The 16,050-nt window shown below is 52.8% G+C and overlaps 2 protein-coding genes and 2 non-coding genes across 4 annotated transcripts in view; 2 read left to right on the plus strand and 2 right to left on the minus strand.

Moving 5' to 3' along the window:
- TNFSF12 (TNF superfamily member 12) overlaps positions 1 to 643 on the minus strand; it is a 42,778-nt gene extending 42,135 nt beyond the window's left edge. The window contains 2 exon segments of the mRNA XM_087947402.1: positions 87 to 521; positions 581 to 643. Coding sequence (XP_087803528.1) covers positions 87 to 521; positions 581 to 643 — 498 coding nt within the window.
- A 1,384-nt stretch (positions 644 to 2,027) lies between these two features.
- Positions 2,028 to 2,109, plus strand: TRNAL-UAG (transfer RNA leucine (anticodon UAG)). Its single transcript has one exon. It is a non-coding gene; the product is annotated as a tRNA-Leu (tRNA).
- A 197-nt stretch (positions 2,110 to 2,306) lies between these two features.
- Positions 2,307 to 2,378, plus strand: TRNAG-UCC (transfer RNA glycine (anticodon UCC)). Its single transcript has one exon. It is a non-coding gene; the product is annotated as a tRNA-Gly (tRNA).
- Positions 2,379 to 5,902: 3,524 nt separating this feature from the next.
- The window catches only part of POLR2A (RNA polymerase II subunit A), a 36,773-nt gene continuing 26,625 nt past the window's right edge, over positions 5,903 to 16,050 (minus strand). Inside the window, 15 exon segments of the mRNA XM_087946566.1 lie at positions 5,903 to 6,243; positions 6,246 to 6,284; positions 6,287 to 6,533; positions 6,535 to 7,157; positions 7,160 to 7,219; positions 7,312 to 7,382; positions 7,384 to 7,459; positions 8,766 to 8,879; positions 9,420 to 9,606; positions 11,142 to 11,345; positions 11,445 to 11,627; positions 11,745 to 11,849; positions 13,858 to 13,958; positions 14,048 to 14,294; positions 14,808 to 15,029. Of these exon segments, the coding sequence (XP_087802692.1) occupies positions 6,089 to 6,243; positions 6,246 to 6,284; positions 6,287 to 6,533; positions 6,535 to 7,157; positions 7,160 to 7,219; positions 7,312 to 7,382; positions 7,384 to 7,459; positions 8,766 to 8,879; positions 9,420 to 9,606; positions 11,142 to 11,345; positions 11,445 to 11,627; positions 11,745 to 11,849; positions 13,858 to 13,958; positions 14,048 to 14,294; positions 14,808 to 15,029 (2,634 nt within the window). The 3' untranslated portion in view covers positions 5,903 to 6,088.

Raw genomic sequence — 16,050 nt, forward strand, 5'->3', positions numbered from 1 at the left:
AGTGGGGGTCTCCCGTCTTGGACCCCCAGCCGAGGGGGCGGGGTAAGAAGAGACCCTTCCTCAGGCGCCCCGGCCCGCCCCCTCACCTGCGGCAGGGCACCGGCGGCGTGCTCGGGGGTCTCCGGGCGGGCGGTGTGGCGGGGCCAGGCGGCCAGCCAGAGGCTGAGCGAGGCGAGGAGCAGCGCGGAGAAGGAGGCCAGCGCCAGAGCCAGCAGTACCAGCCGGCCGGGCGCGTCCCGTGCCCGGCAGCGCCTGCCCATGGCCGGCCCGGAACCCGAGTCGCTCTGCAGCCGGCCGGAGATGGAGGAGGAGGAGGAGGAGGAGGAGGAGGCGGCGGCGGCCGGAGGGGTGGCCGGAGGGGCCGGAGGAGGAGGAGGAGGAAGCGAGGCCGCCGAAGGGAAGCCGAGCTCGGCCGGCCGCCAGCAGCAGCAGCAGCAGCAGCAGCAACAGCAGCGCCCGGTGCCTCGAAGAGGCGCAGCCCGGGAACTGCGGGGCAGGCAAGGCAACGCCCGCCGGAGGGGCTGGGCGGAGAAAGAGCCGGGACGAGCAGCAGAGAGCCTCCCCGGACGGAGCAGTCTACCTTGGTCAAAGTTTTGGGGTCGATTCCTGCCCGCTGGCTGGGCATTCGCTTGGGGCACGGCATATGTCCGAAGACAACTCCGGGTCCCATCATCCCCAGCCCGCAACAGTTTGGGGGAAACTATGGGACGAGCAGCAGAGCCTCCCCGGGACGGGAGCAGTCTACCTTGGCAGGCTACTTTCCAGCCAGCCAGGCACTGCCCGTCCCCGGAAGTCGGACGCTTCCTCCTGCCCCGTCCCGCAGGCCAGGCAGTGGGGTCGGACTGCAGACCCCATCATCCCCAGCCCGCCTCAAAGCTCCAGCTTGGGGAAACCGTGGGGTGGGGGAAAGGCAGACCGAGGGCAGCCGCAGCCAGGGATTCCCGGCCGCGAGAGGAGCCCTCCGCAGAGCCTCCCGCATAGGCGCAGTCTACCTTGCAGTCTATCTATAAACCTCTGCATCGCGGTGCCGCTTCTTACTCCGCCCTCCCTCCCCGACCGGGCACCCATGTCCGGACAAAGGCTTTGCCGGAGGGATTGGACTCCACCCCCATCATCCCCGGCCTCTAAGGCTCCAGCTCGGGGAAACTACGGGGCCGGGGAGAGGCCAAAGCCGAACGCAGCCAGCGCCAGGGACTCCGGGTGGCGAGAGAGAAAAAACCCTCCGCAGAGCCTCCCTGGAGAAGCGCAGTCTACCTTCTCCCTGCCCTGCCTGTTTCCGGGGCTCTTCCAGCCCCTTTGGCTGGGCATCGCGGGCTCCGGAGAGTTGGGATTTGCCCATATTTGCCCTGGGGCTTCCTGGAGGAGTTGGGACTCCAAGCCCCATCACCCCAGCAGCCCCCAGGTTGCTTCTCGGGGAAAACTCGAACGCTGGACTGAGATCCTCAGATTCCGGGCTTGGGGGGAGGGAGAGCAGCTGTACCCACTTTCCCTGCCGGCTTTTTCGGAGAACTGGGACTCCAGGTCCCATCATTCCCAGCCCGTATGACTGGATCAGCTGTAGGCTTCAAGGCTCCGGTCCTGGGCAGAGATCCCCAGGATCGGGAGCGGGCTGGGAGTGGGGGGCTGTTCCCCCCCTTTGCCTGGCTGCATCCCGGACGGGTGGACTCCAAGCCCCATCGTTCCCAGCCGGCATGCAGGCTGCACTCCGGGAAACCCGGAGGGAACTGGGGGGTGCTCAACTGGGGAGAAGGGTCCTCGCCCCCTCCCCACTTGCAATCCCCCTCGCCCCCTCCCCACTTGCATTCCCCCATGCTTAGAGGGCCAACCTCGACCCCCTTAATTGGAGGGCTGAGCCCCGCCCATCGAACCCTCCCCCTGCAGCACGTCTGGAAGGAGACCCAGGCCCATGGGGGGTGTCCCCAACTTCCTTCTCCCCTTCCCTACCTGCATTTTCCTTCCTCCCCCTCCCCAACCTATCCCCTGCCTTAAAAATGTCTGTGCCTCGCTTCCCAGTGGCCCCCATCGGAGGTAGCGTGGCCGAGCGGTCTAAGGCGCTGGATTTAGGCTCCAGTCCCTCCGGGGGCGTGGGTTCGAATCCCACCGCTGCCAAGAATGGTTTTCCTTCCCCGTGGCTTTTGTTGGGCCGGACGACGCTTCTCCGGACACGGAAGCGGGGGAAGAATCGTGTCGCGGTCTCCACTGGTCAATAAGTCCTCCCCACTACCCTCTCTTTTTTTAATTACATGATTCGAAGCGTGCAAAATCGCCTGTTATGTAGATCTTTTGGCGCCACATTTTTCCATCCAGCGTTGGTGGTATAGTGGTGAGCATAGCTGCCTTCCAAGCAGTTGACCCGGGTTCGATTCCCGGCCAACGCAGTCTCGTTTTCTTTTTGGCAATTCATTTTTCTTTGCACAATATTTCTATGCAAGGGGCGTTTCTTGCCCCCCCTCCCCCGCCCCAATTCGTAAGATGCTTCATTCTCCCCCCGGCAGCGCAAGAGACGCCCCCTGCTGGCCTGTTGAATTCAAGCAAGAAAAAAAAAAAAACATGTTTTCCAGGAAACCACGTTCAGCAAGCCATGAAAGTGGAATGAGAATGGAAATAATTCTAATTATTTCTTGGCTGCAGAGCCAGCTATGCAGGGCGTGCAAGAGGTTGGGGCGAAAGTGTGCAGCCTTCTTTGGAAGAAGGATATATATATATATATATATTTGTTTCTGTAGGACCTCGCGGTCGTGGTGCAGGATTTTACTGAAGAGGGAAATGGGAAGGAACCCACTATGGAAAGGTGCAAAAAAATAATAATTAATCATCATCATCTCCTTTTAATGACCCTGTAATCATTGCGGGGTGCAGTCTGGGCAACTGAATGGAGCTAGCAGTGTGTTTTACTGGCCGGATGCCCTTCCTATCACAAGTGTGGAGTTTTTTGTTCGGCAGATATATTCTCATAGTGCCCAGAGAAATATTTGCCTCTACCTAGGATCGAACTCACAGCCTCCCGATTGTGAGGTGATAGGCCAACGCACCACTCATTTCCATTCTACAAATGGACCCCCAAATTTGAATGGCAACTGGATGGAGGTGAATGTTTTTACTGGCCGGATGCCCTTCCTGTCGCCAGTGTGGAGTTTTTTGTTCGGCAGATATATTCTCACTGTGCCGAGAGAGAAAAATATCTATCTTCCTCACATTAATCATTTTAATGACCGTTCAAAATTACAACAGCGCCGTTACAGTGAGACTGATGATCCTTTTTCACACTTACGTGACCGTTATAGGAATGAATGAATGAATTCTTTATTGGAACGTGTGATTAGACACACAAGGAATTTCTTGTAGCATCTACATCAGTCACACGATCAAAATTTGGGCAACGGGTTCATAATTACGACGGTCCCAGTGACCTTCTGATGAGAAAAGTCAGGGAGGAAGCCAAGATTCGCTTAACAACTCCCGTCGCTAGCTGAACCAAAGTGCAGTTGGCTTGCTTACCACGGTGGCATGAGAGGTCGTAAAACAAGGCAAAAGTGAACAAATTCGCTTCGATAAAGGTCTTGCTTAGTAGCAGAAATGTTGGACTCAATTGTGGTCATAAGTCGAGGACTACCTGTACCTTGGGGTGGGGTGAACTGCTCCTGCCTCTGGAAGTTTGATCTAAGCCCTTGCAAAAGTTGCTTCTGTTATGATAGACAAACCATTTGGTTCGCATTGCATAGACCCAAAAATCCCCTGTACCGGTTTCCAACAACTTGAAGATGGATGGACTTCAACTCCCAGAATCCCCCAGCGAGCATGCTGGGGGAAGGGGCGGGGTTAGGGTGGGACTTCCTTTTTCTTTGCCTGTTGGGACACAGTGAACCTTAAAAATACAGGAAGTCCTTAAAACGTACCGCTATTCGCTCAGCAACAGTTCGGTTACAATGACACTGGAAAATGTGACTTAGGACAGGTCCTCGCGCTTATGACCGTTGTAGCTTTCCTGTGGTTGAATTTGGGTGCCTAGCAACCAAAAGTTAAGGATGATGGTTGCATTATCCTGGGATTACATGGTCACTATTTCCATCCCAGCCGGTTCTCAATGAGCAGTCAACGGAGGTGGCCGTTGCATGATGCCTCGCTTAATGACTGTGGCAAAACAGGTTGTAAAATCAGGCCATGTAATGCCTCACTTAATGACCGTGCTACTTAATAAATTTTCCAATGCTGTTGTTCGAGGCAGCCTGGTTTGCACCCGGGACAGCCAGATGACTTAACGAGACCAGTGGGCTTACAGCCTCAATGTTACGACGCCGGGAATGACCCAAGGAAGTGAAACTGACCACAAAGGGTGCAAAAATAATGAAAACTGAACAGAAAGGGAAATGAAAACGGCACCCACGGCAACTTTTAAGACGGGGTAGGACTTGACTTCAACTCACAGAATTCCTGAGCTGGCCATGGGTCAGAAAATGGCCACCATTCCCCATGCTGGCTCAAGGAATTGTGGGAGTTGAAGTCCAGGGGTCATAAAAGGACCATTGCTTCCCACCTGCTTTAAGATGTCTGGACTTCAATTCCCAGAATTCCCTAGCCAGTTTCCACAAATTTCCTGACTACAAGTAGGGACACTGTGGGCCCCGGGCCCAGGGACAACACAACCTGTAACACAAGGACCCCCCTGGGGAATTCTTGTCCCCCTCCCCCAACTCTTGCAATCCTGAGACCCCCGGCGTCGCGAAAGCTTGCGATGAGTTTACAGGTGGTCCACCAGTTCTGACTGTATTGGAGCCAGCCCATTACAGTTGTAAAACAGGCCAATCATACGACCAACCCTGGTTTCCACCCCCACCCCATCCTTTTGAGGTGGTTAACCAAATGCCGTGGTCATTAAGTGAACCGGCGGTTCATTGTGGATGCAGTTTTGCTGGAAAATGGAAGTTTTGCCACTTATGACCACACCAAAAAAAGTCAGAACTTCAGGTCTGGGTTGTTAAGCCCCCTTTCTTTGAAGCCGGTCGTAATTTCGAATGGACGGTAAGCAAGCCGTCTCTTGCATTCTGAAAGAGAAGCCCACCCTCCCTACCCCCCCATTTGCACGATTTCAAACTTCGCAAAGTCAACCGTTAGTTTAAAACTTTTTTATTTTTATTTCTTTTTTTTTTGTCCAGAAAGTTACCAATTTTGCAGGGGGAAAAAAAAAAGCAAAAGCGAGAATCTCAAAAACGCTTAACGAAAACAAATGTCGCTTTGACGGCGTTGCTTCGCTTCCTTCCTCCCTCCGTTGCTGGGGGGAGGGGCGAGGTGAGACTATTGTCCTGGGGCTACAACAAAGCCTCTCTGGCCCCCGCTTTCTCCCCCCCACCCCCGGCACATACTCTGACTGCCCCCACATCCCCACCCACCCGCTTAGTGGGAAAGAAGCAGAACCAGGAAGAATAAAAATCTGGATTATTATTATTTTTTTTAAACATGCTATGCAGGACTCAAAAAACAAAACTCAGCTAAAACCAGGCTTACTCCCCCCCCCCGCTCCTCCCCCCTAAAAAGGTCCGAGTTAAAAATAAGGTCAGCCGTGAGAGTTTCGGGGTGCTCGGACGCCCCATCCCCGCCCACAATCCCGGTCAAGAAACTTCCTAGTTTTTCCAACATAAATAAATCATCCCAACCGAATACAACAGAGAAACCTACTACGCGGAGGTACAGTCCATTGGGGGGAGAACGCAGCAGAAATCGGGGTAACAGGCACCCACCCGCAAAACAGATACGGATTTGGCAGGTTTATTAGGAAATCTACGCAAAAACGTTTTACAAGGTTGGATAGTTTTGTTTTTTTCTTCTTTTCCTGAAAGGTAGAAACAAGTCGGAAAAGAACAACCGGAAGGAAGAATCGAGACCTTCTCCAATTGTTCTTCCTCCCCCATGTTCACCTCTATTTTTAAAAAAATCTTGGTTTTCCTTTGGCAACTGGGCAGGTCAGCCGGCCCCCACCCCCACCCAGGACTCTTGAATGTCTGCCCGCCACCTGCCCCTCCCCCAAATGTCCAGACTTGTCAACAAATCACCGTCGCGCCGCAACTCCTCTCCGGCCGGACAGGAGCCCCCTTCAGTTCTCTTCGTCGCTGTCGTCCGGACTGATGGCCGGGCTGGTGAGGCTGTAGGTGGGCGACGTGGGGCTGTAGCCGGGAGAGGTTGGGGAGTAGGTGGAGCCTTTGGGGGAGGTGGGCGAGTAGGTGGGCGAGGTCGAGCTGTACTTGGGGAGGTGGGCGAGTAGGTGGGCGAGGTCGGGCTGTACTTGGGGAGGTTGGGGTGTAGACCGGCGACGTGGGCGAGTAGGTGGGGCTGGTCGGGCTGTATTTCGGTGTGGTCGGGCTGTAGGTGGGCGAAGTCGGGCTGTACTTGGGGCTGGTCGGGCTGTACTTGGGGCTGGTCGGGGTGTATTCCGGAGAGCTGGGGCTGTAGGACGGGCTGGTCGGGGTGTACTTGGGGCTGGTTGGACTGTAGCTGGGCGAGCTGGGGCTGTAGCTGGGCGATGAGGGGGTGTAGGTGGGGACTGCGGGGTGTAGCGGGGCTGGATGGGGAGTAGCTGGGCGAGGTGGGGCTGTAGGAAGGGCTGGTCGGGGAGTAACTGGGAGAAGTTGGGCTGTAGTTTGGAGACGTCGGGGTGTAGTTTGGAGGCGTCGGGCTGTAGCTGGGAGAAGTTGGGCTGTAGCTGGGAGAAGTCGGGGTGTAGTTTGGAGAGGTCGGGCTGTAATTAGGGCTGGTGGGGCTGTAGCTAGGAGAGGTTGGGCTGTAGCTGGGAGAAGTTGGGCTGTAGCTGGGTGATGTTGGGCTGTAGCTAGGGCTGGTTGGAGAATAACTAGGGGATGTTGGGCTGTAGCTGGGACTGGTTGGGCTGTAGCTGGGCGATGTCGGGCTGTAGCTAGGGCTGGTTGGGCTGTAGCTAGGGCTGGTTGGAGAATAACTAGGCGGCGTCGGGCTGTAACTGGGACTGGTTGGGCTGTAGCTGGGCGATGTCGGGCTGTAGCTGGGCGATGTTGGAGAGTAACTCGGGGAGGTGGGACTGTAACTGGGGCTGGTGGGGCTGTAATTCGGGCTGGTGGGAGAGTATGACGGAGAGGTGGGGCTGTAGGAAGGGGAGGTGGGGCTGTAGCTGGGGCTTTGCGGGGTGTACACCCAGGCGGCGAGCGCTCATAGGCGGGAGAGGTTGGGGAGTAGCTGGGAGACATGGCGCCCCCTGGAAAAGCAAAAAGAAAGCGGCGTTAACCCAGGACTCCGCCCTGTGAGGACGGCACCGGGAGGGGCAGTGGGACTGGGATAGCCACGTACCTGGAGACGGAATGTAAGGGCTGGAAGGTCCCGGAGAGCCGGGGGAGCCTGGGGTGGGCGACCAGGCAGGGAATACCGGGGCTGTAACCGCTGGCATCGGAAGCTGCACTGGGCGAGAAACTGGCAGCCCCGGGCGTCATTCCGCTCCCTGCAAAGAGGAGGAAGGAAGAGGTGCAGTTGAAAGAAACCAGCCCCCTCCTTTCCCTCTCATTTCTCCTTCCTTCCTTTTATCCCTCCCTCCTTCTTCCTTCCCTTCTCCTTCCTTCCTTTTATCCCTCCCTCCCTCTTCCTTCCCTTCTCCTTCCCATCTTTTTCCTTCCTCCCTTCTTCACCCTCCCCTCTTCTTTTCCCTCTCTCCCTCTCTCCCCTTCCTTCCTTCCTTCCTTCCTTCCTTCCTTCCTTCCTTCCCATCTCTCCTTTCTCCCTCCCTCTTTCCTTCCTCCTCCTCCCCTCCCTTCCCATCTCTCCTTCCTCCCTCCCTCCTTTTCCCATATCTCCTTTCCCATCTCTTTCTTCCTCCCACCCTCCCTCTTCCCTTCTCTTCCTTTTCTTTCTCTCTTCCCCTTCCTCACCCGGCAGGGCTGTGAGGAGGGGGCACTTTTGCCCGGGGAGCAATTTACAAATAAATGTAAGGAAAACTGCCTGCATTCTTCTTCTCCTCTTGCCCCAAGCATCCTATAATGCTGATGTTGGCAGCCAGGAAGCCCCCTAGGGCCCACGCGGGGGGAGTAGGAGGGGTCTGCATATTTGAAGTGCACTCTAGATTAAGTGCTCTCAAACTTCAACACCCACAATGGAATTCTCCGAAGAGGGAAGCCAAGATTTTTTAAAAGGGGAACAAATCGACGTGCCAAGTTCGCCGAACTCGCTCTTATTCCAAGCGGACCTACAGAAATCGGAGAACTTTTTTTCCGTGATGCCCCAGGGATCCTTGTCAGGCGTATTTCCATAATATTTCTCTTTTAAAAAAGGTGTTGGGATATGTTCTCCCGGCCTGGAGATCCATCGATGGTGGCCTTAATTGCTTTGACGGATGAAAATCAGCCCACCCAAACAAACCACTGATTTAATATTTATATGTAGTGATTAATATGTATTTTGGGGTTAGGGTGTAGGCATATAGATGCACGTATATAGCATATCTATGTGTGTGCGATGTACGTGTATACTTGGGAGGGCAGGCAGCAGAATTTCGTTTTTAATGTGTGCCACTGTGCCCACAGGAAAAAATGACAGTAAAGCTAATCTTATCTTTAATCTCCTCTCTTAAATCTTCCCTTAAATCTTATCTATCACTTAAATCTTATCTCTTAAATATTAATCTTAAACCTTAAGATTTAAAGTTTAAGATAAGGATGAGGTAAGGTAAGGTAAGATTTAAGACCTTAAATTTTACCTTCATAATTTATCTTCATCTTATCCATTCCTAAAACGGCAAGAGGCCCGATACTTACCCACACTCGGAGACCAGGCGCCGTAGGCTGGCGTGGCACCTTGGTTCCACGGGGTTGTGGCAGGGGACACCCCACCCATGGGGCTGGGTGCAGAGCCAAAGAACATGCCCGTAGCTGTAAGGGAAGAAAGACAAGACCAGGACAGCAGCTCCAACAAAGCATTAAAGTTGGGTGCCAAAGATGCACCCGCTGGCACGACTTGCAACCATTCAAGGGGCTGAAAAAAAGCGACTTATGACCTGTACTCGCATTTATGACCGCGGCCGCGTGGTCAAAACTGGGGTGCCTGGCAACCAGCATGGATTCGTGGGATTTGCCACCGGCGACCTTCCCAGCCAGCTTCCAACATAATGGAAGCCATTTGATTCACTTAACAACAGTGGCCGTTTGCTTAACGAAGGTTGGCAAAAAAAAAGAAAAAAAAGATTGCGAAATTGGGGGGTAACTCGCTTAACCACGGGAATCCTGGTTGTAGATAAAGAGGACCGCCTGTATAGCTAGGGAATTCTGGGAGCTGAAAGTGGCAGCTCCAATCTCCCCCACCCCACCCCACCGCCACCCGAATGGTAAGATCCCCAGCTCTTAAAACCCACGGCTGCCCTTCCCCTGGGCACCCCGCCACCACCACATCAAGAGACGCAAAGCAAGACTTACGTCCCCCAACGCCCAGCCCAGTGATGTTGGTGGGGATCTCCATGCCAAATTTGCATTTCTCCGCGTCCAAAAGCAGGTCGAAGCAACCGGTGCCCGCGGGGGCCAGCTGCCCCAGCATGATGTTTTCCGAGACCCCTTTCATGGGGTCGCTCTCGCCGTGGGCGGCCGCCTCCATCAAGACGTCGACCTGGGGAAGGGCAAGGAGAGCGAGACCCCCCGTGGGTGGGATTTGAGCCATGGGACCACGACGGAGCAAAGCGCCCTTCCTCGGTCCCACCCGCAAACTTTCGGAGAGCAACTGCCTTGCAGTTTGGGGGGGAAGGGGGGGAGGGGTCAAGCGAGGAATTAGCCCGGACTCACTACAGAGTAGTAAAAACAAGTGGGCTAAATCTCAACCCTGTCGAATAAACCCTGAGAGCAGGGGCTGTCAAACTTGATTTGAAGGCTGCATCAGGGTTGTGTTTGACCTTGGGGGTCGGCAGCTCGATGTCACTCATGTCAGGGGTCACACCTGGGGTGTCCAAATGTGTTGTGGTCCGCTGCCGGCCTGTGGAGCTGGCGGCAGAGTCTGGCAGTGGGGAGGAACATGGGCCATTCCAGGAGTCTGGGGAGGGCTCAGATGAGGGATCTGCGTCCGACACAAAGATGGAGCCAGGGCCAACCAGGAGTTATGGGCTGACTCCGGAGCCTCCAGAATCTGACAGCAGCGAGGCAGAGGAACAGGGGGAGCCTGTTCTCAGTGCGCCCATGCACAGAGCTGCCAGAAGGGCAAGAACAGTTAAGACAAAAGGGGCGACTCGGGAGTAAGGATTGGAGGTGATTGACCTCTCCCATAAGACATAAAGGAGGAGCAAAGGGACAGGAGCCTTTGCAGGAAGCAACTTTCGTTCGTTCTGGTCGGTTTTAAACTCTGAAGCTCCGTGTTGACTTTGTGCTCCGTTTGGCCTTGTACAGCTAATGGGCCATTTAGTCGTTGGCAGCATTTTAAGGGAGATAAAGGTGGGTGCTTATCAGACTTATCCCGAAGGAATGTGGCAGAACTTCTGTTTGGACCATTCACAAACTCTTTGGGACTCATTACAGGCTGTGAATGCATATAATTCACAGCCGTTGAAATAAAAACAAAAGGTTCTTGGGAACAGCGTGTGATTGTTACCGTCTTAGGAAGCCTTGGTCAGAACAAAATGCTAAGACTCTCCCTCACTCTCATTATAATCTCCTTCCTTCCTTCCCTTTTTCCTCCCACTTCATTCTCCTCCCTTCTTCCTTCCCCTCTATCCTTCTATTTCTTCCTTGCTCTTTTCCCATCTTCCTTTTTCTTTATCTTTCCTCTTTCCCTTTCTCGTCCCTTCTTGCACGCTCAAATGCAAAAGGGGAAACAGTTTTTAGTCTTTTGTCTTGCTAGCCCTCTGCCAGCGAAAATGGAGCTCAGGGCGGGGGCATGCGTGCAGCCCTTGCCCCGAGCTCAGTTTTCAAGGCACAACAGGCTGGTTCTTTATTGTTTCCAGGGCGGCCCCATGGGCTGAATCTAAGTACCCTGTGGGCCAGATCCGGCCCCCAACCCTTAAGTTTGAAACCCCAACCTTAGAGCCTTATCTGGTCTTTCCAGGCAGAAGCTGCAATTCTGGGACGATTCTTGTACCACAGGCATAAAGCAATAAAGTAGACAGTTTGAACTCTACACAGGTGGGCCTGGCCGCTCGCGCCCAACATAAAACTTACCGTCTCTTCGAAGGAGCATTTCATGAGTGGCCCCGTGTCCTGGCGGTTGACGCCGTGCCGCGTGATGGCCATCAAGTGCCCGCGACAGGTCATGGTGTCGCAGAGCAGGGCCAAGTGGCGGTAGTTGACGTAGGAGCCGTCGAAGGAGATGACGTGGTACAGCTCCCGTTCCAGAGCCTTCCTCACCGCCTCAATTCCCAGCACCTGTTAACGAGGAAGGCGGATTTTCAGTCACCTGGCGCTCTTCTCCAGGACCTCTCTTTATCGCAACCCCCAGGAAATGCCACGCCGCTCGGGACTCACCGTGAAAATCTCCACAATGTCGTTGGAGGTGGTGCGCACGGGGTCCACGTCTTTCTCACTCAGCACACGCATGAGGCTCACGCCATCGGTTTCCAGGATCCACTCCTGGAGGGCTTTGAACTCGCCGTCTTCCGTGATTATTATTTTCTTCTTGTTGTCGGTCTGGGGCAGGTGCATGTACACCTGAGGGAGGAGGAGGAAGAGGAGGATAAATTAACAAGGCCAGCAACCCTGGTGGGATGGGGGAAAGATAAGGACTTTGCTCAGGAGCTGCTGTTAGGACAGCCTCTCCGCCCTTGCCTTGCTGATTTGCTCAATGCCTTGAAGGGTCATGTCTGTCAGCATGTTGGATTCGATGCAGCGCAGGAAAACATCATCGTCCATCTTGTCGACCACCTCTTCCTCCTAAGCCACCAGAGAAGAAAAGTCTCTCATGGACACACATATAGGGATAAACCACGTTTACATACCATTGAAGAGAGACAATAAAGTCTACAGCATGCATTGTAATGACTGTACAGCCATACTGCAAGACAACCAGGCAGAAGATTAGCAAAGCACATCCATGAACACCAGCTGGAAGACACAATGAAGACACCTCTCACAACGCATGGGCAGATTCTGCTAAATGGACTCTTGCTAAATTCACAGGTATAAACTGGAGAAATAGAACAGGGGGGATTGTGACATTTAAAATTATACCTGTGAAAATATAAAGCAATGGTAGTGCCATTTTTAAACCTCTGAATTAACCTAAGGTGATTTACTGGAATAATATGTGAGAATTCTCCATTGTTTTGTACAAAGATTATGTTTGGCAAGTCAGGGTGTCCAGTGTCATGTCAATGATGGAGATTACTGGAAATGGAAACGAGTAAACAGGTTAAGGAAACAGATGGTATGCTACAATAATAGGGGTATTGTATAGGGAGATATGTAGTTGGATCGGTTGTGAACCTGGAAAGGGGCAAAGACTGTATATTTGAAACTGTATATAAGCCCCAGCCTTCCCAGGAAACATGCCTTCTGCCCATGAGCAGAATTCCCTTTTGCAAAAGCTCCACAATAAAGCTCCTATTTATTGTTCACGAGTCTCCAGTTGTCTTGGTACCTGAATGGTTGATTATTATCACATTTCTACTGTAACCAACCTAGACTATATTGAATCCAAAAACCCTAGGGAATTACTGGAAGCCTGGAACTAACTCAATCAGCCATCAACAGACACCCAGAAATAAACCACATTTACACACCATTCAAAAGAGACAATAAAATCTATAGCATGCACCGTAAGGACTGTGATAGCCACTGTGTTGGACAAGGCAGATTAGCAAAGCACATCCATGAACACCAACTGGAAGACACAATGAAGACACTCTCACAATGCATGGGCAGACTCCATCATAATTTCTACTGAGCATCCTAGACCAAATTGATGGAGACTGACTCTGAGGAAGAGGAGGAACAGCCAACAGTTGGGAGTGGGAGTGTGGCTCCAGAGGAGGTGGTGGAGGCTGGGGAAGGGCAGAGGCCTGCTTGAGCAGTCAGAGGAGGACCCAGGCTCATACCCTATCCATCCTAGGGAGGAGAGGATCAGGGTAAAATGTGGTCTACTCGGGAGGAGAGGGCCACGATCCTCTTCATGGGTTGCAGGTGGGAGATTTGCAGAAGAGTGTGGACTTGAGCGCTAACAGATGCTGGAGACAATTAGTGTTTTATTTCTAAAGGAGGTTTATCTTGGTTGGCGTTCTTCCAACGGGACGTCCCTGCTTATCTTCCTGAGGTTGGCAATTATCTATCCTGTTGAGGAATTTTAATCAATGTGGTTTTGTTTTTAGCTTTGGCTTCGTTATCGGCTCTTTGAATGTGAACTGTGTTTCTTGCCTGTGAAATGTTATTTTGAGAATAGTTTACTCCTCCACTGTGAACAATTAAACAGTGAAGCCAAGTTGAAGGCATTAAAGGAATTTTAATTAGGTTTTGGGTTTTGTTGTATTTATACTCCGGGTCATCACACCACACCATTCAAGAGACAATAAGGACTATACAGCCACACCGTAGGACAATCAGGCAGAAGATTAGCAAAGCGCATCCATGAACACCAGTTGGAAGACATAACGCATGGACAACCTGGTACCAGACTACATAGGATTGCTGGCACTGCCATGCACTCAACCCTCACTGGTTGGTAGAACCAAGGCTGTCTTCGACTCAAGACCATCTGCCCTAACCTGGCCTGAAAGTCATAACCACCCACCCACCCACCCGAAATGCGTGAGCTGGCCAAGGCTACTCTGAGATACCCCAAGGAGGTATCTGCTTCCTTCAGATGAAGAACAGCCCGGCGATTGTACCCACTTCCCGTCCACTCCAATCCCCAGAGGTTTAATGGTAAGAGGACTGCCTTCCCCACCTCCTGCATCTTATTCTCGTCGCTGTTCATGATCCGAATGCGCAGCACCAGCTTCTCGGCGTTGTCGTCGTTGAAGATGCAGTTGAGGTCATCTCCAAAGCCTGCAGAAGAAGGAGAAGAAAGATTGTCCACGGGCTGCCGGTGGACAAAGGGGGGCAGAGCGAACTCTTGGCCATCCACCCCGCCTCACCGGCATTGATCTTCTCGGCAATCTGCTCCATGGTGAGCTTGCGGTCCGTCATGTGCTTGCGGTCCAACTCCACCCTCAGCAGCCAAGGGGAGATGCGGGTGACATCGAAGTCGGGCATCTCGTAGTAGACGTTCACCCACTCCTGGTCCTCAGCCACCACGGTGTTCTGAGGGTTGGGGTCGTAGTAGATGGCCGTGTTGGCGGTCACCTTGCGAAGGGTGGTGTGCTCCAAGCGGCAAAGGATGTCCTGGGATGGAGACAGGTTAAGACCATGAGGTCGGAGAGCCGAACCTTGGGAGCTGCTTCCCTACTGACGTGTGGCCGTCCATTTCTAGTTGGATCTCAAGAGATGATCATCATCATTTTCTTTGAACGACTCCGTAATCCCCATGCAGGGTTAGAGCCTGGGCAACTGAATAGAGCTGAGTGTTTACTGGCCGGATGCCCTTCCTGTCGCCAATGCAGAGGTTTTTGTTTCCCCCCACCAGAAGATATATTCTCATTGTGCCCAGACAGAAATAGCTGCCTCTACCTAGGGTTGAACTCACAGCCTCCTGATTATGAGGAGACAGCTCAACCTTGATGGAGGGAGAAAATGTTGAGAGCCCAACCTACCACCTTCAGGCTAAAATTTACCCTCCACTCCGATCGGGAGGGAGGCATTCCAGCCCGTGGGTGCAGGAACCTTCCGAGATTCGCTCATCACCACAGCCAAGGCCAACTTCTCTCCCCCCCACCCCCCGCTCTCCCCTCTCCTCACCTTGGCCCTCTCAGCATCCCGGGCGGACTGTCCCAGGAGGAAGACAGTCAGAGAAGGGGTTTTGGGCTTTGGAAATGTTGATCAATTCCTTCAGCGAGGCACCCCCAGGGTCACATTTTTGGCGGAGACTCCAGCATAATGGAAGGTGTTGAGGGTCATCTGGGTGGCGGGTTCCCCCAGGGACTGGGCCGCCAAGGCCCCCACCATCTCACCAGGATGGGCCTGTGGGAAAAAACGACAGCTGGGAATATCTCCTGGACTCGAGGCAGAGTTTGATGGTTTGTTAGTTTGGAAAGTCAAAAAAGAGGGCTGTGAAAATATCCACAGACCCTTCACACCCTGGACATAAGTGTTTCAACTCCTTCCCTCAAAAGGACGCTATATAGAGCCCTGCACACCAGAACAACTAGACACAAGGGGAGTTTTTCCCCAAATGCCATCACTCTGCTAAACAAATAATTCCCTCAACACTGTCAAATTACTTAGTAAGACTATTATTCTTCTCACCCTTCCTATTACTTATTTTCTTTTCTACTTACGACTATAACTTTGTTGCTTGTACCTTTACAATTTACATTGTTTTATTTAGTTTCCTAGTATGATTTGATTGCTTATTTAGTATCCTATGACTACCACCGCTAAGTGTTGCATCTCATGATTCACGATGACTGTATTTTTTAATGTACACTGAGAGCTTCGGCACCGAAGACAAATTCCTTGTGTGTCCAATCCCACTTGGCCAATAAAGAATAAAGAAAACAAGAGGTTTTATTATCGCAGGAAGTCCTCACGTTACGGAGCCTCCCTATTCGCACGTCCTCATGGTCATGAAAGAAGTCAAGTCGTGCGACCAACCTGGTTTTATGACGTCCTTTCTTGCGGCGTACGTTAAGCGAATGGTTTGTTATGTGGCTTTGCTGGGTTTTTCAACTGTCGTAAAATGCAGCCACATGACTGTGGGGCACTGCGCAAGGCCGGAAATGCAACCCATGTTGCTTGCACACCCCTAAAGTGCGGTCACATGACCAGGAGGGCGACCAGGACTGGGTTGTAATTCCTCCCTTTTCAGGTAGGCCGCAACTCGAAACATCGCTAAACGACAAGTCATAAACTGAGGACTCCCTCAATTGTTTGATGAATGGCTAACTTCCAGCTTAGCACGTCGTCAGAGTCTACCTCAGCGGTCTCTGGGCATCCATCACAAAGACGGACCAGCTCCCAGAATTCCCCAAGCAGCAGATGA

This window comes from Notechis scutatus, chromosome Z (assembly GCF_049901735.1).
Source record: "Notechis scutatus isolate UNSWTSFEM ecotype Mainland chromosome Z, rNotScu1.2, whole genome shotgun sequence".
NCBI classification, from domain to species: Eukaryota; Metazoa; Chordata; class Lepidosauria; order Squamata; family Elapidae; genus Notechis; species Notechis scutatus.